Genomic DNA, 25,752 nt, shown 5'->3' on the forward strand with positions numbered 1-25,752 from the left:
ACATGCGATATACTGTTTATTCAGGAGTTCAAAAGCCTATATTGGTAATGTCTTTCAGTTCTTAACCTGTGGCATGACTAGTCTTTGCAATATAATGGAATCACTCAGTTTAGCTGATCATTCTTGTTTCCATTGTATAAAACACCCTCTGTATTTGTTTAGTCACTAAAAGAAATCTAAGGATTCACGCAAGTACATATTCAGGTTCTCTCGATGTGTGTCTCTTATCTGATGGCCACTAATAGTACAGTACCATTTCACTAGCTCCAGCAACACTAATGCAGAAAGTACTGAACAGTATTAATAAAGATGACAATAACTGGAATTAACACTGTTCTTTCAGTTAAACCTAGCTTCCCAGTCTGTGTTAGAGGGACTGAATGCTTGCTTTGACCATCGTGCTGAGATTTTTATCCCTGAGTTGGGACTTCATTTCAGTGTGCAACATGAGAGGACCAAGATCTTTGGTTGTCAGAATCCTTATCGACAAGGAGGTGGAAGAAAAGGCCTCCCCAAGTCATTTCTCAACAGGTTCACGCAGGTAAGGCAGGACAATGAGTGCAGTTTTCTGTGGTTATTGCAGCAGTGGGTCATCAGCCATTCAAAGGTGCAATATATGAAGTCAACCAGAAAGCTGAAAAATTATATCTTTCTTCACCATTTGGCCTCATTAATACATTGGGTAAATTATGTGCAGATTCTTGGCATCAATTTAGCTAGTAATTAGCTTGTAGGGAGAGGCAGGTAGTTTGATGCTTTCTGGCCCTATTGAAAACTTTGAAAGCCAGAAATTCCTATGGCATAAGGGGTGGCGAGCTTTCATTGAATATTTTCAGGAATTGATTCTGACAATTGCAGTTAATATTTATGCAGATTTTTCTTAAACAGCATTTTAACTATGAAATTTTAAATCATTTGTAGTTGAAACTCTGTGCTGGAAATTCACAAGTCAATCATCCAGACAGAGGAAAAAAATCATCTGATCATATTTTGGCTGTAGACCCTCTGTTCTGATGAAGCATTTCTGCCAAAATAACCCCTCATCATAAGCTGGTTGAGATTCATAGAGAAATACAGCACTGAAACAGGCCCTTCGGCCCACCGAGTCTGTGCCGACCATCAACCACCCATTTATACTAATCCTACATTAATTCCATATTCCCTCTCTCATCCCCACAATTCTCCTACCACCTGCCTATACTAGGGGCAATTTATAATGGTCAATTTACCTATCAACCTGCAAGTCTTTGGCTGTGGGAGGAAACCGGAGCACCTGGCAGAAACCCACGCAGTCACAGGGAGAACTTGCAAACTCCACACAGTGAGCTCCTGAATTTTTCCAGAATTATATTTTCTTTATTTACAATTCGCATTTCATCCCAAATGTTAAATTTATAAATAATCTCTTCAGAAATTATTTGAAAAAGCTGCTTAAAAGCAGTATCATTTGGTTAGCTACCTTGCAAGTTGAAACATTTGTCTTTCCTGACTATTCATAGTCACTTTTTGTTTTAATTCGGTGACTGCTGCAAAGAGTTCCAGTACTGGAATCCTAACCTAACTTTCCAGAATAATGTATATGTTTAAAAAAAAAAAAATTGCATTTGTTATCTGAGGGCATTCATGGTTTCGCAATCCATGAAGTATTTTTGAAGTATAACCAGTGTTGTCATGTAGGGAAATGTGGCAGTCCTTGTGCACAGCAAGGTCTCACAAATAGTCAGAAAAATGACTGAACCACCTGTTTTTTTTGTTTTTTTGGGAGATGTTAAAGGGCTAGGACATAGAGCCCACTTGCTGTTTAAATAATGCCATAGGATCTTCTGTGTCCACCTGAGAGTAGGTGGCACTTCAATTTTAACTTCTCATTTAAAATCTGACATTCCATTCTGACATTGTAGCATTGCTCCAGTCCAGCCTAGATGTTCTTAAATACTGTAGTAGAGCTTGGGCCCAAAGATGAGCCATTGCTTTTTTTTTGTGCAGCAGTGTTTCATTTCATTTTCAGAGCCTTGCATAATAATCTTTAGTTGTTTGCCAATGCATAGTGTTTTTAATGCATGCAATTCAACAGCACAAAAGTAATGCCAAATTTACCTGAAATAATTTTCTGTGCTGCTGCTTAGCTACCATTTTGTGTGGATTACTTTGTTCAAGGCTAATATTGATCTTTTATATTGTAGGTTTATGTGGATCAGCTTTCAGTTACAGACATGAAATACATTGCTGACACCATGTTTCCTGCAATTGGTAAAAATATAATCAATAAAATGGTTCATTTTAATTACAAGGTAATGGATCCCTTTTTCTTTGGAAGATGAGATTGGATGGGAGATTCAGAACTTTCCTGCTGCTAATTTAATTGTTTTTGTTCTTGGAAGATTTACCAAGAAGTAATGGTGGAAAGGAAATGGGGACAGAAAGGAGGACCCTGGGAGTTCAACTTGCGTGATCTCTTCCGGTGGTGCCAGCTGATGTTGGTAGATCAGATGCCAGGGTGCTATGATCCAGGCCAGCATGTTGGTTTGGTGTATGCAGACCGAATGCGCACTGAAGCAGACAGGAACAATGTAAGTATGCCAACTGAGCTTTTCTCTGCTGGAAAATAAAGCAACTGTTAACTATTTCCAGTCCATTCTTGTAGTAAATCCTGGCTGTGGAAAGATCTGTACTCTTTGGGTCAGGAGCCTCATGGTGTGATTGTATACTTTTTTTGTCAAATATTACATCACTGCTTGAGAGTGCTATACATTTAATTCTTCACCCCTTCAGAGGAAACCTAGCCCTCTTAGTTAGCACTTTGATAAACTTGCCTCTCAAGATTGAATATTCATAATGAGGTAGTGTTGTGCTATATTTGCCAAGCACATTTACTTTTAAAGATGAATCACAGAGCTGTAACAAGTGAGTTGTATAATCATAATTAAAATCACCGTTCACTTTGACACCTTTCTTGGTTGCAAATTGTTCTTTACAGTAGAATATAATTGCTTGAGGTGATAATTCATAAATCCATTAAAAGTTCAAATTGAGACACTAGCTCAATTTTTGAGACTGGCTTATTTCTTAGCATAATATCACTTTAGGAAACAAAATGGTTTTGAAATTGCCCTTGTGCAGACGAAACTCTAATATTGGTTTGGCTATTTAATATTAAGCATATTATTTCTTTCCCTCCAAGATGTTTTCTGTATTTGAAGGCATATTTAATTCAAAAGGTGATGGAATTGAATCACTTCCCTACACTGGCTCCAGAAAGTTCCACATCACACCACAGCAGGTTCAGGTTTGTGACTTAGCTTCACTATACTCTTTGGAATTTGCACAAAAAAAACTTAGTCAACCTTTTTTGAGTTATTGTAACCTTCAAAGCAAGCAATTGTAATGATTGCTGTTGTTTTGTTTTAGGTTGGTTATTCTATACTTTCTCGTAGTGGGTTCACCATTCCCATGTCAAGCAAACAGCTGTCCATTCTTCACCATTCACTTCAGCCACTGGAGTCTATTATGAAGTGCACACAGATGAGCTGGATGGTAATTCTGGTGGGGCCTGCTACCAGTGGAAAAACCAGCCTAATCCAGCTCTTGGCTCTCCTAACAGGTCAAAGTTTAAAAGTCATGGCAATGAACAGTGCCATGGACACCACAGAACTACTTGGTGGATTTGAGCAGGTGAGATTTAATGGAACAATTGTGTTTTAAGCACTATACCTCATCAAATTTATTTAGCCTGCTAGTGTTACTTTTGATTATTGTGTTGAAACTTGGGTTCTGCTCATGCTGATGAGCACCTTCTGTTTTTTTTTACTGCAGCATTTACACAAACCATTGGAATTGATGCATCTAGCACTTCAAAATACAACATGAATGGCCCATTTAGCCCAATCAGTCCATGATAGCGAGTTTTCTTTCATTTTTATCTCATTTTGTTGTTAACCTATTCAGGATTTAATTCTAACCAATATCCTTTTGAAATTTTAATAAAGCTCCTCCTCCCACCTTCACTGAATTCCTATTTTGGAGATATTGAGTTGGATTTGGTTCCCAGACTGATGTCTGGTTCCGTGGTGGGAGAGGGCTGGAGAACTGAAGTGGCAGCGGCCGCCACGGAACCTGATGCTGGGATTGCCGGGCCTGATCTTCCTGGTGGTGGGGAAGCTCCGGGGCAGCTCCTCCGCAGCTCTGTGATGGGACCCGAGTTAGCATATTTAAATTACCTTTCTGCATTCATTTAAATGGAATTCCCCGTGATCCTACCAACTGTTCCCAATCTTGAGCTCGACGTGATGTACTCGGGTGCCTTCACTTTCCTGTCCTTGGAAAAACTGGCGCCACTGAGGCGTAAGTCCACGGTGCTTGCCAAGGTTGATAAGTAATGCCCTGCTCTTAGTCTTTCTTGTAGTGAACGCAGACATTTGCAGTGAAGTGAAATTGCAAGAAATGAGTGGGGGGTTGGAACTCTGCCTCCGTTTGTCATGTATCAGCAAGAGAGGGGGAAGGAGTCTATTCTGCATTTGGATAAAGTGATTTGGGTGTGGTGGGGGCGAGTGACAACTGGGAAACTGTACAGGTTGTTGCTGTCAGTGGTCCAGTGCAGGCAAATGAAATGATTGGTTCGAGCTTATCTAAAGTGTGATTGCGAAGCATCATGCATAACAAACACGTTTATGCTGGAACACTCCTGAAGCAGGAATTAACACACATCTCTGCCCTTTTTGAAGGAACCTGAAGTGACTAGGAGCATCGAGGTTTTTTTTTTATTCATTTGTGGGATGTGGGCATTGCTGGCTAGGCCAGCATTTATTGCCCATCCCTAATTGCCCTAGAACTGAGTGGCTAGGCCATCTCAAAGGACATTTTCAAGAGTCAACCACATTGCTGTGGACCTGGAGTCGCATGTAGGCCAGACTGGTAAGGATGGCAGATTTCCTTCCTTAAAGGACGTTGGTGAACCAGATGGGTTTTTACGACAATCGACAATGGAATGATCCATTGTGTTCCATATCCCCTTGCCATGATGAGGCATCTGCACCAGAGGTGGGCCTGAGGCAGGTGCAGCCCATGAATCTCCCAGCAGTAGCCACCCAGGCACACACGCCAGCAAGTCTATAGGACTCGTATGACATACCTTCAGATGTTTGTGCCAGCGTCTGATGACTGGATGACCCAAGAGGCTGTCACACAGCTATGAACTCTGTTGAATAATGATTTGCAACCAATGGGCTTTGGTGGCACCCTATGCATGTGGCTGTAAGTGACTGTGGCCCTAAACTACACCTGTGGATCGTTCCAGGGATCAGCCGGTAACGTGTGAGGTTGCTCAATCCTCAGTGCACCGCTGCATAAAAGAGGTCACTGATGCTTTGTACAGGAGGGCCAGCGACTATGTCCACATCAGGACGGACCCTGACAGTCAGGCTGCGATGGCCGTGGGATTTAGGGAAATTGTGGGATTGCCTCGGGTGCAGGGTGTCATCAACTGCATGCATGTGGCCATCATGGCTCCCGCTGAACAACCAGCCACCTTTCTAAACCAACACTTTTACTCCATCAATGTCCAACTCTTGTGCGACCGCAGGAAACACTTCATGAAAGTGTGCCTGCATCCCAAGCAGCTGCTATGACTCGTTCATACTGCACCAGTCTCAGGTGCTGCTGCTGCTGCTGTTCACTTTTCTCCGCCCCCACCGCTCAACTTCCGAGTGGCTTCTTGGGGTTAAGGGCTTTTGATGCCAGTGAGGAACCCCAGCAATGATGCTGAGGAGCGTTATAATGCCCGTTGTGACTCCACCCAAGGCTACCATCGATATGCTGAAGATGCAGTTTCGCTGCCGTGATTAGATCTGGTGGAACACTATAGTACACACCACATAGGATTGGGCACATTGTTGTAGTCTGCTGCGTTCTGCACAACATTGCAGTATAGATGAAGAGGTGTGGGAGCAGGACACATCCTCCAATGAGGATACCAGAGGGCAACCAAGAACAACTGCTCATGGGAGCACAGAGCAGCGATGGAGGGCCAACATGGCGTGCAGCGAACAAGGGAGGCAAGGCAACAACTGATAACTGAGCGCTTCCACAATCCTTGAAGTTCAAAACATGTTCCTCCAAGCACCATCTGAAGTCATCCTCTGTAATGTCCATCTCTCCAGCATGACTGGCAGCAGCTAACTGATCCATTGCCCATGTAATGTCAGTGCAGTGTCTCATTGTGCATATCGGCATGGCAATGATATTGCTTACATTGGCAGTACTGTCAGGCTAACAATGTAATGGCAAGACATATAATCAACCCATGGTGTCATGTGTTATCCAATGGAGGCTGATTGTCGGACAACACTCAAACTAGACATGACATTTGTCTCACCCGTGAAAACCCATATGTCAAGATGTCTTTCTAAAACGTTTGCGAGTGTTCTTTCATGGTGTAACCCCTATGCTGGCAGCTGGACTGGAGGCAGGCTGCTGATCAGGGTGCCCTTTGACCTGGGATGACTTTGGTGGTTGTCCTCTGCGAGCCTGAGGCTTCCTGTGCCAGGTGCAGGGCTGTCCTCGGGCATCATGGCTGCTGGAGCTGGACTCACTGGTGGAGGGTCTGAGGAGCCGGTGTCCACACTCCGATCACCCTGAGGGGAGACTCTAGATGTGGAGTGCAGTATCTCCTCCTCCCTCTTGGTTTGTTGGAACCTCCCTGCTCTCCAGAGCAGGACCAGGAGTGGGAACACTTACCATGCTCCTGGTCCTTCTCTCACCCTGCCACTGCTGCATTGTAGTCATGCCCGAGGCACGGGTTTGCCAGTGATTGAGCATCTGTGGAATCTGGCTCTGAGGGTCACCAGAAAAGCCATGCGCTCAGATGCCTGGGACATAGCAGCACTCATGGCATGGATGGGCTCCCCCAGCATCCGCTCATGGAAGTGCATGGCCTCTGGCATCTCTACCAGATGTTGCCTTACCTCTGTCTGCAACTCCAGTATGCCTTGTGCTGCTGACACCAGAGGCTCATCAGCCTGTGGTTCAGCATAGGCTTGGACATTGACAGTCCTTCAACTATCAGAGGCCTGGGCTGTCTCAGTCTCAGCCAGCTGCTCGGGTGCATGTGTGATGCTATCACCAGCTTGTGACTCTGATTGTATTGCCGATTGGATACCCACCGAGGTGAGAGTATCTGCGCTGGTGGAAGGTGCGGGGGAGCCATGGGACGGTGCATCCTCTAAATGTTGCTCATCCTCAGGGGGTCCTCGGTCGCTCAATCTTTGGGGGCATTGGTGAGTGTTGCCCTGAAAGATACAATAAGAAGACATTTAGCTGTTATGGTACATATGTCACAATGAGGACAGCATAGGAAATGAAATTTCGTATAATTCTGTGTTTGGCAATAATTACTCCCATCAACTGGGACCCCGAGCTCCACATCGGAAATGGGACATGCTCCTTGTCTCCTGGCTAGCTCCAGCGCCTCTTCGGGCTGTGACAACGGCCTCTGGTCAGGCACCTCGCTACCAATCCTAGACGCCTCCCTCTTCTGAAAAAGCAAGGTTGCAAATAAAGAATATTGACAAACATGGGTGCTGCTTCACCTGGGGGGCCTGCTGCTTGGTCTGGCATACAGACTTGCCCTGTCATGGGTCTGGCTTGCTGAGGTGCAAATGAGGGAGATTTGATTCATATATGCAACCAGTCATGTGCCATCAACCCTCCCTGACCTCCCTGTCTATTAAATGGCAGTGGCCGTGTGAAGATAACCAGATTACACCCAGCAATTTGGAAACGTGCCATTTACCTTGGCTGAACGAAGGAGGTCATTTCACCCTCTTGCAACACTACACCCAGTGTTGTGGGGTGGCCCCATGGCTTGTCACCTCCTCTGCAATCCATCCAGGTTTGTTTGGCCAGATGGGAGGGCCTCCTCTTGCCATCACTGGGGAAAAAGGACCTCCCGCCATTCCCTTGCAGCCTGGTGGAGAATAAGCAGGAAGACATCACTGAACCGTAGAGCCACCCTTACTCGGATCTCAGCCATCACACAAAGGTTGCTTCGTGGGGCTGCTTGCTGGATTGGGGATTTGCTCAGCTGTCCTACAATGCTGTTGAAATGTTTGACTGCAATGCAGGGAGAGATTGAATGCAGGGCTGGCAGCCTTTTATAGATGACACTGACACTTCTTGCATCAGGTGTCACCAAGGCTGCCCCGCCACATGATTTATTTGGATTTGGGGATGCGGGGGTGGCAGCTGCCATGAATATGCAAAATGGTCACCTGACGCATAATTGCAGCAGCATGGGCCCCTCGGTGGGGGACAGCCACCATGTACTGTGCTTGCCGTCACTCCTGGCAGTGAGAATACAAAATCCAGCCCATTGTTTCCGTTCTCTTCCTACATTACTCTGTTGCCAACTTACTCTGTGAACACTGCTTGCCTTCATTGTGACTTTAATTATATTAATGCTGCAAATTCTGTGTACAGTACTCTTCTTTGGCCTCCTTATCTCGAGAGACAATGGATAGGCGCCTGGAGGTGGTCAGTGGTTTGTGAAGCAGCGCCTGGAGTGGCTGTAAAGGCCAATTCTAGAGTGACAGGCTCTTCCACAGGTGCTGCAGAAAAATTTGTTTGTCGGGGCTGTTTACACAGTTGGCTCTTCCCTTGCGCCTCCTTTTTTCCTGCCAACTACTAAGTCTCTTCGACTCGCCACACTTTAGCCCTGTCTTTATGGCTGCCCGCCAGCTCTGGCGGACGCTGGCAACTGACTCCCACGACTTGTGATCAATGTCACAGGATTTCATGTCGCGTTTGCAGACGTCTTTAAAGCGGAGACATGGACGGCCGGTGGGTCTGATACCAGTGGCGAGCTCGCTGTACAATGTGTCTTTGGGGATCCTGCCATCTTCCATGCGGCTCACATGGCCAAGCCATCTCAAGCGCTGCTGACTCAGTAGTGTGTATAAGCTGTGTACAGTACTATAGAACTAAATAAGCTTACAATACAGAGGCTATTTGGCCCATGGTATATGTGCTGGTTCTCAATTTGACAAAGCAAAAAGCACCGCAGCCTCACAGCTCCAGCGACCCGGGTTCAATTCTGGGTACTGCCTGTGTGGAGTTTGCAAGTTCTCCCTGTGTCTGTGTGGGTTTCCTCCGGGTGCTCCGGTTTCCTCCCACATGCCAAAGACTTGCAGGTTGATAGGTAAATTGGCCATTATAAATTGCCCCTAGTATAGGTAGGTGGTAGGGAAAAATCGGGACAGGTGGGGATGTGGTAGGAATATGGAATTAGTGTAGGATTAGTATAAATGGGTGGTTGATGGTTGGCACAGACTCGGTGGGCCGAAGGGCTTGTTTCAGTGCTGTATCTCTAAACTAAACTAAACTAAACTAATCCCAATGCCCTGTTCTCTCCCAATAGATAGGCATCATCTTGCATTTATTCAAGTTTCCTTTTAAAAGATGCAATGATCTCTACCTAAATAACTCCCTTTGAAGCAGCATTCTGTGCCCCAACAACCAACTACATACAAAAATTTTTCCTAATCTGTCATTTGACTCTCCATGACTTTGTTTCAAATTGATGACCCTCAACACTGCTGCTTAAACCAGAGGAAATAGTCTCTCACTTGTCATTGTATTGAAAAGTTTAATAATTTTAAATCTCAAATCTTGGCTTTCTTTGTTCCAATGTGAGTCCCAATATCTCATGGCTCTTTATAACTATAGTTTGCCATTTTTGGAATGAAGCTGGTGATTCTATACTGGGTGTCTCAATAACTTTAATGCTATTTCTCTAGTGGGCACCAAAAACTGCACACTGGACTCTAATTGTGGCTTCGTATTTGGCTTGTACAGCTGTTTCATAACCTCCTTTTCTCTTTTACTCTATGCACCTATTAGAACCATTGGAGTGCCATTGGCATTTTTGTTCCCAACAAATCTTGATGCAAATGCTTTGTAGATTTTTTTTTTTCCTTTTCATTGTAGGAAACAAATGGTTGACAGCTTCAGACACGAGTCTCCATTTTTGCCATCCAGTCTCAGACACTACCTTTTTTAATATCTGTTGTGACATCACTCTTTGGGCTTTTTTTGTAGAGCTGTGATTTATTCAATATTGTTTAAGACTTTCTATAAAAGAACTTGACCTTCAGTAATGTGGGTAGATTATTGATGGCAGAGTGAAGTGTTGTTTCTCACAGCTATGGTCATGTGTTCAATCTTTGCTTCTTGTGTATATTCCATCACTTTTCTTGGTTTATATTAGTTTGTAGTTTAAAAAATATCTTTGAATCAAAAGAGCATAAGAGTAAATGCACATGCTCACCTTGAGCTCAAAGATGGAAGATCATGAAGGCTGAGAAAAGCATGTTGACGGGTTTCATGTGTGCTTGCAGGTTGATATTTTCCGTCCTTGGCAGAGTTTGGTTAGAAAAGTGAAGGATGTCGTCAGTGCTGTCACCAGAGATGTTCTGCTCTCGCTGGACACTGTCCCTGATGGTGGTGGTCTTCTCAAACTCTGGAATTCATTCCTGATCAGTCATTCACGTTGCCTGAATGAAGACCGTAGTTCTGGCATTTCTTCTGATGCAATGAACAAACTGGAGAGTTTGCTTATTCTTCTTCAGCAATTCAACAACAAATTGAACACACTCTTGCCTTCAGGTATGCATTTTGAGGAATATTAATGCAAGGAAATGATTTGAGGTTTTGCTAAATAACACATTTGGCTAGATTTTTAAAAATCTTTAAGACATTGACCAAAAGCTTAAATTCCAAAATGGTTACAAAGTATAGTTTTTTTTTTTTGAGTACATCTAAACATTATTAGGCAAGATTTTCAGTTTTGTAGCTATTTTAAACTGGGTAATAGTTATTACTTTATGTCCAAAGAAGGACTCTCTCAGTTTTATTCCCTTGTGAAGCTGTTGACTTTTCTTAGGGAGTGGCTCCACTTCCATACCTTTTTTTCATATGTAGTTATTCCTCCAGAGACCATTCATTTATTTATTTTATTTTGGTGGGTGTTTAATGGATCTGATTTCATATGCAGTATTTTAGCAGCGTCACTGTACAGTGATGCGTGAAAGCCTTGGTTGTGATCTTCAGCCTTTTAATGGGTGATGGATGTGACGAGAGTTGTATGTCTTTAGATAGTAAATTTATTCAATTCATTAATGTCTAGTTTATTTCCATATTAATTTCTTCATTGTGTTTTCGAAGTCACTCTGCCTCTTGAGTAGTTCAGTAACGTTCTATTTCTTATCTTCGTACTTCAGAATTTTCAGAATTGATCACAGAATTCCAGCATTTTAAGCACCAGCGCAGTCAATCTTTGGATGGCCAAAGCCGTGGCACTTTTGAGTGGGTTGATGGGATGCTTATACAGGCTTTGAATTCTGGCAATTGGCTGCTGCTGGACAATGTGAATTTCTGTAGGTAAGACTATTCTGGAAAGTACATGTCACTGCTTTGTAATAGTTCCTGTATAGAATGCATGCAAATTCTATCACATGCCCTTCATATATGAAGTTGGACTTCCTAGTATGGAAATTGGAGGAATTTGCTGTAAAAGTAACTGAAATAGTATTGACTCAGACACTTGGAGATTGGATTTCAATGTAGATTTATCCATTTGTTGATCATATACATTTTATACTTATTGTTCAGTCCTTCTGTGCTTGATCGTCTAAATGCTCTTTTGGAACCTGGAGGAGTGCTTACCATTAGTGAAAGAGGAGTAATTGATGGCACCAGCCCAACAATTGTCCCACACCCAAATTTCAGGTATGTTGTCGAGATGTTTGCTGTTCTTCGTAGTAATTCAGGGATGGTGAAAGGCAGATTTTTGATTATTTCCAGATGTTTCAGCATGTGTTACTTGTTATCCTTTAACTGGCTTTCTGTATGATATAACTGGAGCCAATCTTTATGCACTACTTTTAAAAAAAAACATTTATTTACGCAGTTACAGATTACAAGTACCTCCTAACCCAACAACCACAGTTGAAGTTTGTGTCTATTTATATGGGCACAAGCAAATCCCCTGTTGATGCCCGCCAACTGCCAACAATTCATATAGCAAGGCAGAAAAGTTTGAGCAATGGTGGTTTTTGACATTGTTCAAAATGCATTGAAAGTCCCTATGTCAGCCTTTATCAATGGCTTCTCGTTTCAATTGTTAAGCTTAGGTGTTTCTGTGATGGGGTTTTAGTGTTGTATATCACAATGTTAAACTGTTATTTTAAACTTGGCTTCTTGTGTGGAGTTCTCTGCAGCTGAGAATTAATGTTCATTTTTTTAAAAAAAATTATAAACCAAATCACTCCATTCAGGAGATGCTTGTGTTCTCAAACATAATGGAAACAGAACCTAGGAACTGCACTGCATAGAAACCACAGGGGCACATCAAACTAGTTTTCTTTCTTAAAAAAAACTTGTGGTTTCTAGCCAATTTACAATAGCGCATACATGCCATGTGCTTCAATGAAGGTATGTGAATCAAACTTCACAAACTGTCATTCCTCAAATCTTGCCACCCTTCCAGTCTGCAAACAAACTGCAAACTATTGAGCCTGACCCAATTTAATTACTCACTTCTGTTGGCGCTCATTTCCCTCTCCCTTCACCCTGCCATCCACAGGCTCTGAAATTTCTTCAAATACCAGAACACAATGATTCCCCTTGACCTTTTCATGGAGAGAAAAACATTCCCCATCCTGTAACCTTTACCTCTGCATTTCCTTCCTTCCTTGTCTCCTTGGTCAACTATGTTTTAGCAATAAAGCAGGCTTTCTGTTTGTGAAGTTCAGGGTAATTTACCATGTAGCGTGTTGTGCCCCTCACCCCAGCCCATCCAACAGCTCCCTTTCTAGTTATTGCCTTTGATTTTGGCCAGCAAGATGAAACTCTTTGCTTTGACTTCAGGGCTTCCTTCCCACAGCACAACCTTGGACCACGTAAAGCATGAGCATTTGCAGTTTATTTTATTGATACTAAATATGGATGTTCCAATTTAGTGGCAATCAACAGCAAGAAACACTGTCCCCTTGCAGCCACTAGTGCAAAGGAATAATAAACTAATGAAAGTAGAAGGAACATGAATGTTAGATCTTGGCCATGCTGAAACCTCCTGAGAAGTGGTGTGTTTTTTGTTGTTGCAAGAATGTCCGAATCGAACTCGTGCTCCACTGCAAAACTCTACCAACCTCCCCTCTACCACAATACCTTTCACTTCCTCTACCTGCCCTCACCCTCCCACTCACCCAGTTCTCCAGGTAAGGATATTTTTCTTTCTCTACTGAAACACATTGCCAACCACTTCCCTCCGGAAGTGGTCTCCCCTCACTCTCTACCCGATTATGCCTGGCCTCAACCTCAGAATAACAAGTAGTATTAATATTTGATACTTAAACATTTTTTATATTCCCCTGATGAGCTTACAAGCCTTTTATTAAAAAAGAATTACTTTCCATGAACTGGGATAAACTGTAGTAAAAATCTTCTAAAGATAAGATATTAGCCAATACAATTTAGGTTTTATGTTTAACTGCCTTGTTTTAAATAGGCTGTTTATGACCATGGATCCAGCACATGGGGAAATCTCTCGGGCCATGAGAAATCGTGGGATTGAAATTTATGTTGCAGGCGAGCACAATGCAGACCCTTTCGATAAACAGGATATTAAAACAATGTTACATGCGCTTGGTTTTGTGGGAGATCATCCATGTACTGAGTTGATGGCATTGTGCTCAGAAGTAAAAGAAATTACAGCAGGTAAACAGAACATTTTAAATTAATTTCAGTTTTTGGTAAACTGGTTCTAGTTGGGCTGTCGGACACTGACAAATGTGTACCAATGTTTAATAGCTGTTGTGCTTGCCCAATTGCTCATCTTTTGCTACATTTAGGTTTAGTAGTGCTGTAAATGTAAAATTTAGTTCTGATTGTAAATTAAGGATTTGTGTAGAGAAACATTGGTTTGAATGCCTCTGATTCATCACTTCCAACTTTTTCTCATTTAAAAAAAAAAGGTGGTACTTCCTCGATCTCTTCACTTCTCCATGCTGCTGTTCTTATTGTTCAGCAGCTGAAGCATGGTCTCAACTTGACGGAGGCATTCCATCGAGCTTGCTCAGAAGTGTTTGTCCTTTCACAGACTTCTCGAGCTCACCAGGAGGTGAGGGTTAAGAACTTATCTCTGAATAGTTCACAATTTCTAACAATTTTTAGGTTGAAGCAGAATAACACTTTAGCATGTGTGTGGTTTGCGATTATTGGTGACACTTCCACTTGTGAAGCTATTTTAATTATTCTCCTTGGTTATAACTACTTTTTTTTGCATTAAAAGTAAAAACATTTAAATAAGGCATAGGTTATCATTTTTTAAGAGCCATCAACATCTTTTGTGTTGCAGCAAGTACAAGAACTAGTGGAGAAGCACAAACTCACATTGGAGTCACCTGAGTCCTGGGGTAATGCCTTGGTCTCTTTGGGATTGTGGCCAGATTCTATTCCATCAGCAGTGTTTACAGCAGAGGAATCCATGCTATCTATGATCCATCGTGATGGACAGGTCCTTGCCTACTATTTGAACCAACTGAGCCTTAGTAATAACAGGTGGGCTGAAGGCACCATTATTTAGACATTAGGAAAAAACCAACTTATGTTCACTTAAACCAGCAAATTTAAGCTCTGATTGTTTCAGATACATTTGTAGTCTGACTTGCCATCATTTCATGTTTACATTTTAGTTTTTGCTGTGAACAGTCTTTGTCACCAGCCAATATTGCAGACTGGCAGCTTCTATCCAGACTACTACTAGTTTAATTCTAATCAGCCATTAAGAGCTATGCAGTCTTTAAATGGGAAAGTAACCCGGTCTATACTTGGTACAGAAGTGTTTCCCCCTGATTTCATGGCCAAAACTAAACATTCAGTCTGGGAGGAATACAGGTGCAGAGCTGGCCTCTAGTACTCTGACACAACACATTGGAGCTCCACTGAGAAGCTCTGCATAAATGACTTTTCATCATTCTGCAAGTCACTTCATGCTAGATGGCAACCTCTTTGTTTGTTCTGGATTATATGAAAAAAAATTCAGAATACAGAATGAATTCCATGTATAGGAGAATAATTTGACACCATGACCATCAGTACAAAAACAAGAAAAAAAACACATTGAGTGGTTGAGGTGAATCTCATAAATGCCTTGAAGCAGAATTTAGATAAGTACATGAGGGAGAGAGGAATAGAAGGATTTATTGATGGGGTTAGATGAAGTAGGGTGGGAGGAGACTCATTTGAAGTACAAATGGTGGCGTAGACCATTGGCTGAATGACCAGTTATCGTGCTGCAGACTTGAATGCTATAAAACAGCTATCTTTGATTCTATTGTTGTGCCTAACACGCACGCACGCTACTCTTAAAGAATCCACGGAGTCCGATTGGTGAAAGGTATCTCAATACTTTATTCCCACACTAAATCATCAAGTACAAGCTCTCACTACTTGTACAGTATACTACCAGTCAAGACACGAGGTGATCAGTCTCGGACTTGCGGCTGCTCTTGGGTTCTCTGAGCCCCTGGCTCAGGGTATCTTCTCGAATGTTCTTCCCCGGGGTTCTCGTACCTTTCTTAGTTTCAGTCAGGGGTTAAATCTTGTTTCTAAGACCCGCCCCTCTTACTCATCATAGGGGTCTAGTACAATGACATCATGATAATTCCTTATTTGGCTCAGTGAGGACCTGTTCAAAACTTCACAGTTTTCCATTGTCTATTATGAGTTTACTCATATCTAGTGTCCATGACGACTCCTAGTTTCTGGTATCCTCCTCAATACCTTTTCTATAATCATATCTACAATTCCTCGGCTATGTGTGCTGTGCCCCTTTGTTTTAATTAAGTTCTAAAGTGTTTTTGCTATTTGTGTTTTTACTGGGTCTACACTATCAGCATCAGTATATGTGCAGCTGTAATCCCAATAAAAATCTACCTCGTGTGTCCCACTGTGACAGCAATAAACCAAGATGAAAGGTCATTTCCCAGTTCATCTGTTTGTGTGTGATACTACTTGATGTCATGGGAGAAGTTCTATATAAAAAGATAAGCTACCTGGTTGAGGTGGCTTCTGTCTTTGACATGCATTCTTGATGCAGAGTAGCCCTTTAGCCTAGTTTGGGTTCTATGAAGACCACATGGTCACCATGCATGTGACAATATAATTGTGAGGCCATACCACCTGTGGTCTTTTGCATCTTATCTTTGCTATTGGCAGTTTGTTAATGGCCAGCTACGTTTCTTTCCTTGTACCAGATTGCTTTGCTCGTTGGCAAAGTTTGGGGGGAAAAGTCTCTAGCCTCTAGACAGGATTGAATTTAGATGAACGACAATGGAGTATCCAACATATGACCAGTCATAATTTCTGAAAACCATAGATGATTTTGGGCCCGTTTGTATCTGCCAGCACTTTGCTGGTGTAATCCAAAACTAATCCCACTGTTGCATGCTCTCCATGTAACCCTGTATCATTTTTTTTTTATTATTCAATCTCATGAAATTTTTATCCAATTCTCCCTTTTAAAAGCTATAGTGGTCTCTGTGGCAGAGCATTATGCTCCAACAAATAGCTGCAGAAAAACTTTTCCTAAGCTGTCTCTTCATTCTCTTAGTAACCATTTCAAATAAATGACTCCAACCGAAATAACCTTTCCCTATTCAGTCGATCAAAATCCTCATTTTATAAACCTGAATAAAATCCCCTCTTGGCTTTCTCAGTTCCAGTGGAAAAAGTCCCGGTATTTCCAATCTTGTTTAACAACTAAAACTTCCTATCATGCTGAAATATGCTGAATACTGAACTTGAAGCTAATCATGGTACCTGAACAGTCTTCTATCCAAATTTGCAACATTTACTGCATTCCCTTTATCTAGCCAACCAGTCATCTCTTCAAAATGCCATTTAAATTTGTCAAACATGATTTGCCTTGAATTAAATCCTTGTTCATGATTGATATAATTTCGTAAGAACTTGCGCAACATTTGTTTTCCCAGCAGCTTAAAATATGTGCACCAGCAGTTAACCTCAAGAAAATACTTGGTGCTTGTTTCGATGACGAGCAGACAGAAGAAATAAGTTATGCCCCCTTTGTTTGCATGCTATGAAGTTCAATCAAAGCCACAAAAAGTAAATAGAATAGATAAAGAGCATTAGCATACAAGAGGCTAATGCAAAAATTGGAAATTTTCACAATGCACGGTGTACAGGTTGTAATCATTCAGTACACCATTTGGCATTGCCTGAATTAAAACAATCTAAATGTATTGGGTTATCATTGCTGCCCCAACCTCTAAGACCCATTCATGATTAGGGTAATGTTCCCAAATATGACACTGGGGCTTCCACATTTGTCTCTAGCTGATGAAATGTATCAGTTCAGAAAAATTCAACCTTTAGAAAGGAAATGAAAGTCATAGAGCATAACTTCAGCAGGATGAGGCCAAGGATGGGAAACTATAGGTAAGAGATGGAAGGAAAAAGTGTGTACATTAAGCAGATTGGGGACAGACCAAGAACAGCAGCTTGCCAGAATCAGTATCCTTAATATTTGTGTTTATTTCCAAGAGCCAAATATTTTCATTGTTTACTTTAAAAAAAAATTTTGAGAACTACTGAAACCAATAGTTGCAATTGCTTACGTGTGAGCCAGGAGTAAACGAGGATTTATATTAAAAATGGTTCCAGCAATATTTATAGGTGCATCTTTCTGCAAAGCCATGTTTGTAACGGATGTGTGTGTTTTCCCTTCCCTGATTCAGGTCTCGACCTTTGAACCTGACTGATCTCGAGCTAGTTTTGCAGTCCTGTAACATGGACAGTCTTTTATTCCATGGCAATAAGACAGCAGTTCAAGTGACTGAGGTCTCTATGGTTCCTGCTGCTGTTAGGCTGGTCACAGAGAAAGCATCGAATCAGGATTGGCTGTTAAGGGCCAGGTGGTTGTGTCACACAGCAAAAACCCACAGACAGCTACCAGGTAGGGTTCTGCTATCAGTATTCAACTGTGTAAACTTGATTTTATATAACTCTGTGTCATGCTGGTTAGTGAGATCGTTCAGTTGGTGACCTTATTTTGCATAACTGGGGTCATCAGTTAACACTGTCTACTGAAGATGAAAATGCCAGTTGGCAGTCAGTATAATGTGCAGAAAATTGAATTTTTAAACTTTTACACATTATGGTAAAGATGTGTATCTTTTAAAATTTGTATCATGGGTGCACTTGTGTATAGATTATCGAAATTTCGTAATTGCCGTTGCACATTCCAGTGCTTAAAGGATAAAAAAATGTATGGAAGTCAGCTTGGAACCTGATTTTATACTTCTTGCTCGTGCTGTCATGAATTTATGAATTATTAAGGCAATATGTAGCAATAAAAGATGACTTTTGTGCATTATTTTTTAAATAGCAGCTCAAATAGATGTAGAGTTGTGTACATGCACATAACTAAAACTAGATGTAATTTAGAATTAATGCATGTTTTTTTTTTAAACCTGCAGAGTTGGTGTGTGCCCAACTGGAGGCGGGGGCAAAAGCTCTTAATGTAGTTTACTCCAGTGTACTGCCTGCAGGAATGAAAAGAGTTGTACAGCAACTGCAGCTCGATGCAAACGGTAACATGTTCCTGATCAATGGGGGCATTAGCTTTTTACTTTGTTGGGAAGAAGTTGCATGGATTTACTGTGACTGAGCATGAAGTTAGATACTTTCATGAAGTCAATACACTATGGTATTCCTTTGCCCTGAAAAGTGGTGTGTTTATGGATAGTGTTTGAGCTTCTGCACTTGAGTTGAAAAAATACAAACATTTAGTTTAATTTCCTCTACTATTTTCAGAGACCAGAAATTGAAATGTGCAAACCTGCTGAAAGGAAAAGGCATAAATGCCTTAGTTTCTCTGCTCATTGTCTTGTCGTTTTAAATTGATGACCTCCCCGCTCCCCAAACTAGACACAAATATTTCCTGATTTTTAAAAATCCTTCATAATTTTAAAAATGGCTGTGGAATCTCCTCTGTTCCATTGAAAGTAGTTCCAGTATCTCCTTGAAACTCAGTTTCCCATTCCTGGTCAATGCATGCTTTCTAGGACTTAAATTTCTTTTTCATAATGTGGTATCCAAAAGAAGATTCAGTACCTGAGCTTTCCTGAAGAATATTTTTTGTCAAGTTTTCATTGCTTCCTTTACTGTTGTACTGTTTGCTAATTATATAAAATCCCCAAATTCTCTTATGGGTTTGGCTACCTGCCCTTCCACTTTCACTTACAATAATAAGAGCAGCGGGAGCAAGCCGTAGAGTGTTTTTTAAATCCATATTTTACAACCCTGCACTATAGTATATAGAATTTGTGGTATTCCAAATTTTTTTCTTGACTTCAAAATCTCTACTGTGGCCATCTCTAAAAATATCGCTAGTACTTTTCCACAGGACTCTTACAATCTTTGAGTTGTGGACAGGAACATTTTTTGTAATGCTATCACTCTTAATTGGTGAAGGTGCTTCAGTAAACTTAATACATTAAAAATACATTAAAAATCTTAATGTTTAGAGCCCTTTCAATGTCCTGAGACAACAAATGCCTTCCTCTCAAGAAAATTATGCACTATGAGATGAATTCATGTGAGTACATTATAGTTTATTTTCCTTTGAATACACGTTGTCAACAATGAATTAACTCGTGCATCTGAACATTTTCTTTAGCTGTTTCTCACCTGTTACTTTCATATCAGCTTCTGATCTTGTTTCTAAGGCTTCACATATCATTAACTTTTATTTTTGAAGCCATGTTTAGAGGGCCTGATATCCACATAACAAAGCCCCATAAGATGACTACTTACTTGCTGCTTGTTTTCGGTGGTGTTGGTTGAGTTGAAGATTGTTCAGGTAGCTGTAAAAGATCCCACATTGCTATCTGAATAGGGAGTTCACCCAGTGTGTTGAAGAATCAGATTGATTGATGAGGCTTGATCCGAAAGATGCTTCCTCAACTATAGCACTCCCTCTGTATTAAGCCCTACAGTGGGACTCAAAGCATGATCTACACAGGTGAGAACACAGCCAAACTGACAAATTTGCAAATTAGAAAGTGCCCCTCTTTGACACATCAATGAATGAGCCCAAGAAATATAACTGTTACAGGTATTTTTCTATTGAGATCTGATGCAAGCAGCACCCCATCTCTTCCCTTTTCCTGCTCCCCCTAGAGAAAGAAATCTTGGTCCAAAAAGTTGAGGTGACCAATCTAACATTTCTTTCTTTTGCAGAGAGTGCTTCAATTCCTTTGGATCCACGATGGAACCAGCAACGTTTGGATATTTTGCTAAATTCTATGGCATATTCTGGGCTGCATTGTTCAAAAGAGCTTCAAGCACAGCTCCACTCCATTGCTAACAGGTAAACAAAACTATTTCAATTCAAACTTTATGGTTTTGCGACAGCCAGGAGATGCCTGTTCTCTTGCGATAGAACCAGCCCACCCATGCTCAGTTTGAGTTCCTCCAGGTCTATTCTGCTGCAGATCCCCATATATCCAAGCATGGATACAGAACAGAATTCCAGAGGTAAGTGACTGCCCTTGACCTCAAGGCAGCTTTTAACTTGTGTGGCACAAAGGAAGGTGGCTGTAGTTGTTGGCCAGTCATCTCAGCCGCAGGATATTGCCCTGAGGAGCTCCTGCAGCAATGTCCTAGGCCCAAATTACCTTCAGCTGTTCATTTAATAATCTTCCTTAGATAATCAGGTCAGAAGTGGGGCTGTTTGCTGATTGCATAGTATTCAGCTCCATTTGGGAATCCTCCATGAAGCTGACCTTTATCTGCATGCAGCAAAACCTGGACAACATTCAGGCTTGGGCTAATAAATGGCAAGTAACAACATTCGTATCGAGCAATGATCATTTCCAACAAAAAAGATCTAACCACCTCTCCTTGACATTCAAAGGCAGTACTAACAGAGATCCTCACCATCCCAGGAGTCACAATTGTCCAGAAACTGAACTGGACTAGCCACATAAATGCTGTGGCTACAAGAGCAGGGCAGAGGCTTGTAATTCTGTGGCAAATGTCTCTGCCCTTGACTCCCCAAAGCCTCTACTAACAACATGATGCAAGTTGGTAGTGTGATGGAATCTCCCCATTTGCCTGGATGAGTCCAGCTCCAACAATGGTCATTAAAGTTCAACACCATCCAGGACAAATTGCCCAATTGATCATTTATTGAATTCACCCACTCTGCAGTTAGAAATTCTGACCGATTTCGGATTGAGACTTTTGAACTTTTATGAAATTATGGTACTCTGTGCATTGATTCTGCATACAGACTATTCCATGTTTGTTTTGGTTCAATTTTGTAGGATGGCACTTCTGATGAACAGAGAAGAAAGAGGATATATGGAGAAGACTATGCTGGCTTCTGATGCTGCAAAAAAGTCAGGCAGGCGCAGTGCTTTGAGGGTATCCATTGCATTCCGTAAAGGTAACAAAACAAAAACCCCTCCTGCCAAACACAAGGTCCCATTTCCCTGTTTCATATATTTTTTTCTCCATATTTTGCAATAAAATTAAATTCGCTTTATTGATTCAAATAAATGTCTTGTGAACTAACTAAATATGGGGCAGTTTTTTTTGGTGTACTTCACTGGGTGCAGTGCATGAAAGAAAATCGGGTGAGGAAGATCTATCTGTAAGGAAGACAGCTTCATTTCCCATCAGTTAATGTAAGCTGGGATTGGTTACCTAAGGGCTGTATGATCAGTGCCCTCTGATTTTTTTTTTCTCCCCTCTGAGATGCATCAGCTGCAATAACAGTAGAGAAACCGTCAGTTATCACAGTGTCTGATATTTGATGTGAGCACTAAAGAATTTCTAAGTAATGTTTAAGCTACTATGAATACAGAAAGAAACTAGATTGTGTAAAACTAGCTGTGGTGTTTAATCCTGTGATGTTTAGAATCTTTCTTGTGCTAGTTGGGTACTTGGTATAAAAATAGGTCTTTATAAATAATCTAGAGGATATCTCTATGCAGGGAAAGTAAATGCTTAAGCCTAAAATTTTAAAGTAGTCTTGGTTTAATTCTTTTAGGAATGATAAACTTGGATAATCTGCCTCACCCAGTCTTGGCTCACCTTGCTGCTTTCTTTGAAGTCTGGGATGCTTGTGTGGTGCAGTGTATAAAGTGTCAGTTTTCTGATCTGGAAGATGATGCCTTCCATGAGGCAAGTATTACTGTCTATCTTTGGCTTGCATCTTGTGCTTGTTCATCTACTGCTGGCTTTGGAACTGGTTCTCTTTGAATGATGTGTGGGAAACAGGCCAACTGATGTCTGTCTCTCTCTTTTCAAGCTTGAAAAATGTGAGCATGGATAATTGTATTCTGATGACATTCTATCCCTAACCTCAGTTGTAGCTGTAACTTCGAATATTGACCAGTTGATCTCCCATGGTGTGACACATTGAGTCCAGGTCAAGTGGGGTTAGAGGACGTGGTACAGTGAATGTGCAGTTTCTAGTTCATCATTTTAAAGCCATTTTGTGATCATTTGACTGTTTACAATAAAATGGCAAAACATGTAATTTGGGAAGTAAAGTTGGTTGGAGCACAATGGTTACTCCGCAGTGCAATTCAAAGAGCTGGGAGATAAAAGAGCACTACAATGCTGCAACTGTCAAGAGGGTGTAATTGCAGTGAGATTTAGTTTCTACTAAAAATGTGGATTGCAATTTATAATGGAAATGAACATCAATGTACAATTTGAAAACTATTATAAATGGATATGTTTGAAAGTTTGAGCAGTTGTAGACGATACAATTTTTTAGAAAACCATACAATTGGTATGTTTGAGAATTCATACACAAAAAGCTGGTATCTCTGTTGCATGACCATCCTCAATAGGGCATTCTTCACTGAACGATTTTCTGATCTCCTTAGGTGCTGTGCAACACTTTGTGGCGGGATCGGTTCTGGATGGTATCGGACAGCGTTACTACAGATACGGAGGGCATAGCACTGCTCTCTCTGCACTGGCATTGGGTCATGAAACACCTCTTGAAAGATAATCTCAGACAGCTATGTGACTTCTCTCAGTATGCATGAGTTATAATTTATATCTAGCATCTTGACCCTTCTATATTCCATCTTTGATACTCAGTCAAAATCGTGTTTGCAATCCCCTAACTTGGCAGCATTCTTACCTTGTGATTCAGAAGGTGTTTGCCAAGGGATTGGCAAAACGCTAGTGACAGAATGGCAATGTTTATTTAAAAAAAAAAGTCCAGTCTTAAGATTTATCAGAAACTTGAAGCAGAGATGCCTAAAAACTAGACAACAGCTATCTAAAATGGCTGGCTCTGATGAAACCCTGGTGAGATCAAGACCTAAATGCAACACCCTTTATCATATCTCCACTGTAGTTAATGCTACCAAACTCAAGATTGTACGGGTAGCTGTCATAATTTGTGTGGGCAATTGCTCTGTAGCTACACATTTTATTGCCTGTCCAGACATAATAGATACTTAGCAAAGTTGAGTCTGATGTAGGTGTGAGTGGATTTGAGTCTTTTTAAATTAATATTGATGTATGTAGCTCCTCTTCAGCTCTTTCTACCACAAATCATGTATTTCTGGTGATTGTAGAGTAATTGATGGATGTTGTTATTACCAGTTAGTAAGCCAGTATGTTCATGTAACAAGGAAAAATTACTAAAATATTGCACAATTGTAGCATTTTAATATTTGAACAAATACTTGATCGTATTCAGAGGGCATTCACCCCATTGCCCCTCAATGTTGAAGGAAAGTTAGTTTTGTCCAACTCAAAATCCTTAAAAAGGAATAACAGCAATTATGTAATAGTTTGCTCTTGCTGAAGAGTATGAGTAAACTCTCCCTCCTACTGTATGAAACCAACATGTAGAGATGACAAGGAAGTAAATTGATTATAAGATTGTAATTAAGGCAATGGGGTTGAGGTTTGGGAATCTGAAGTACTGATCAGTGGAAAAATGCCAATAATGCAAGAAGACAGAAGGTGAGATCAAAGAAACATTTAATAACATAAGAGACCATGAAATGTAGAGAAAGATCAACGGCATTAAATCCAAAGCAAGAAGTAAATGAACAAGCAAAGCAGATGTAGGACAGAAAACCAAAGGAAAAGAGCCTTTTCTGGAAAAAAAAGGCAGTTTGGGATAAAAATTGAAGATGAGATAGTTGAGAGCTATGGTCAATAGTGGAACAAATGTCAGTCATATTGTCAGTCATGGCACTGATAACAATACAATCTGGAGTTTAAAGGCATTATCTACAGTGGAGGTTGGAAAAGGCTGTTTGACAAGATCCGAGTATTGCCCAGGGTTTGTTTGGCAATTTTCTGGGCCAGCCATTTTGGCTGTCCCTGGGTTTAGTTGCCTGTCCTCTGCTTTTTTCCTCCCTGGTCTTTGGGTTCAGGGTTGATTGCCCTTTTGTGATACCGAACTGTGTTTTCTAGTTTGAGCAGTCCTCCTTAGTGAATTCAAAGGTTTGTTTTCCCTGTTCTTGCCCCACCATTTCTTGGTTTATGTTCATGGTTCAGGCCCAAACTACCTGATTTAAGCCAACATAAAACTCGTAATTTGGATTTAATTTTTGCCACCATCCCTGAGATCCAAGACTTTAGTTATCCATGAAAATTGGAGAATTAAACTTTTATTAGGAGTTATTTAGTGGTGTAATTTGTGTTCTGTTATGTTATCAGAATTCCTCAAGAAATTCATGCGATTTCAGTTAACCTGCAGAGCCATCTGGCTAGTTCCACTGGAATAACTGCCAGTGTGAAGGGACTGCAGAAATCATTGGGTCGTCCCCTTCCATTCAAGGTTAGTGAAATCTAAAACTGGTCTCTTGTCATTCCTGACAAATTTGGTCCTCGCTGTACAACTTGCAAAGTTGAAGTGCAACAGAAAAGCTCATCATCAAATGTAGAGATATGTGGACACTGGGGAAAAAATTCGCAAGTGATCAAAGCTAACTTTTTTTCCCTGAAGTTCCAGAAAAGGAACTTGGCTATAAACTGCCAAGGGGAAATGATCAACTTTTCCAGATTTGGAGGAAAATTTTCTAGTACTGCATAACACAAGCCAAAGTTTAAGTAATGTTTAAAATCACGGAATAAAAGCGAGAAATGCTGGAATCACTCAGCAGGTCTGGCAGCATCTGTGAAAAGAGAAGCAGAGTTAAAGTTTCGGGTCAGTGACGGAATCACCGAATTGTTACAGTGCAGAAGGAGGCCATTTAGCCCATGTCTGCACCGGTTCCCTAAGTTTCACTCCCCTGCCTGCTCCCCCTAACCCTGCACATTCTTCTTTTTGCGTATAACTGTCTAATTCCCTTTTGAATGCTTCAATTGAACCTGCCTCCACCACATTCTCAGGCAATGCATTCCAGACCTTAACCATTTGCTGCGTGAAAAGGTTTTTCTTCATGTACTTTTGCTTCTCTTACTAAATACTTTAAATCTGTGCCCTCTCATTCTCGATCTTTTCACGAGTGGGACCAGTTTCTCTCTATCTACTCTGTCCAGCCCCCTCGTGATTTTGAATACCTCTATCAAATCACCTCTCAGCCTTCTCTTCTCCAAGGAAAACAGTCCTAACTTCTCCAATCTATCTTCATAACTGCAATTCCTCATCCCTGGAACCATTCTCATGAATCTTTTCTGTGCTCT

The 25,752-nt window shown here is 41.2% G+C and overlaps 1 protein-coding gene across 1 annotated transcript in view; it reads left to right on the forward strand.

The window, feature by feature from the left end:
* The window catches only part of mdn1 (midasin AAA ATPase 1), a 201,664-nt gene that overhangs the window by 88,993 nt on the left and 86,919 nt on the right, over positions 1 to 25,752 (forward strand). Inside the window, exons 38-55 of the mRNA XM_068026518.1 lie at positions 344 to 541; positions 2,184 to 2,291; positions 2,382 to 2,570; positions 3,182 to 3,286; positions 3,409 to 3,672; positions 10,389 to 10,656; positions 11,271 to 11,430; positions 11,662 to 11,778; positions 13,559 to 13,767; positions 14,025 to 14,170; positions 14,408 to 14,610; positions 17,811 to 18,028; positions 18,552 to 18,665; positions 20,317 to 20,446; positions 21,405 to 21,526; positions 22,133 to 22,266; positions 22,980 to 23,134; positions 24,784 to 24,904. Coding sequence (XP_067882619.1) covers positions 344 to 541; positions 2,184 to 2,291; positions 2,382 to 2,570; positions 3,182 to 3,286; positions 3,409 to 3,672; positions 10,389 to 10,656; positions 11,271 to 11,430; positions 11,662 to 11,778; positions 13,559 to 13,767; positions 14,025 to 14,170; positions 14,408 to 14,610; positions 17,811 to 18,028; positions 18,552 to 18,665; positions 20,317 to 20,446; positions 21,405 to 21,526; positions 22,133 to 22,266; positions 22,980 to 23,134; positions 24,784 to 24,904 — 2,961 coding nt within the window. The remainder of the gene's footprint in view (positions 1 to 343; positions 542 to 2,183; positions 2,292 to 2,381; positions 2,571 to 3,181; positions 3,287 to 3,408; positions 3,673 to 10,388; positions 10,657 to 11,270; positions 11,431 to 11,661; positions 11,779 to 13,558; positions 13,768 to 14,024; positions 14,171 to 14,407; positions 14,611 to 17,810; positions 18,029 to 18,551; positions 18,666 to 20,316; positions 20,447 to 21,404; positions 21,527 to 22,132; positions 22,267 to 22,979; positions 23,135 to 24,783; positions 24,905 to 25,752) is intronic.

Source organism: Heterodontus francisci, chromosome 3 (assembly GCF_036365525.1).
Source record: "Heterodontus francisci isolate sHetFra1 chromosome 3, sHetFra1.hap1, whole genome shotgun sequence".
Classification (NCBI taxonomy): domain Eukaryota; kingdom Metazoa; phylum Chordata; class Chondrichthyes; order Heterodontiformes; family Heterodontidae; genus Heterodontus; species Heterodontus francisci.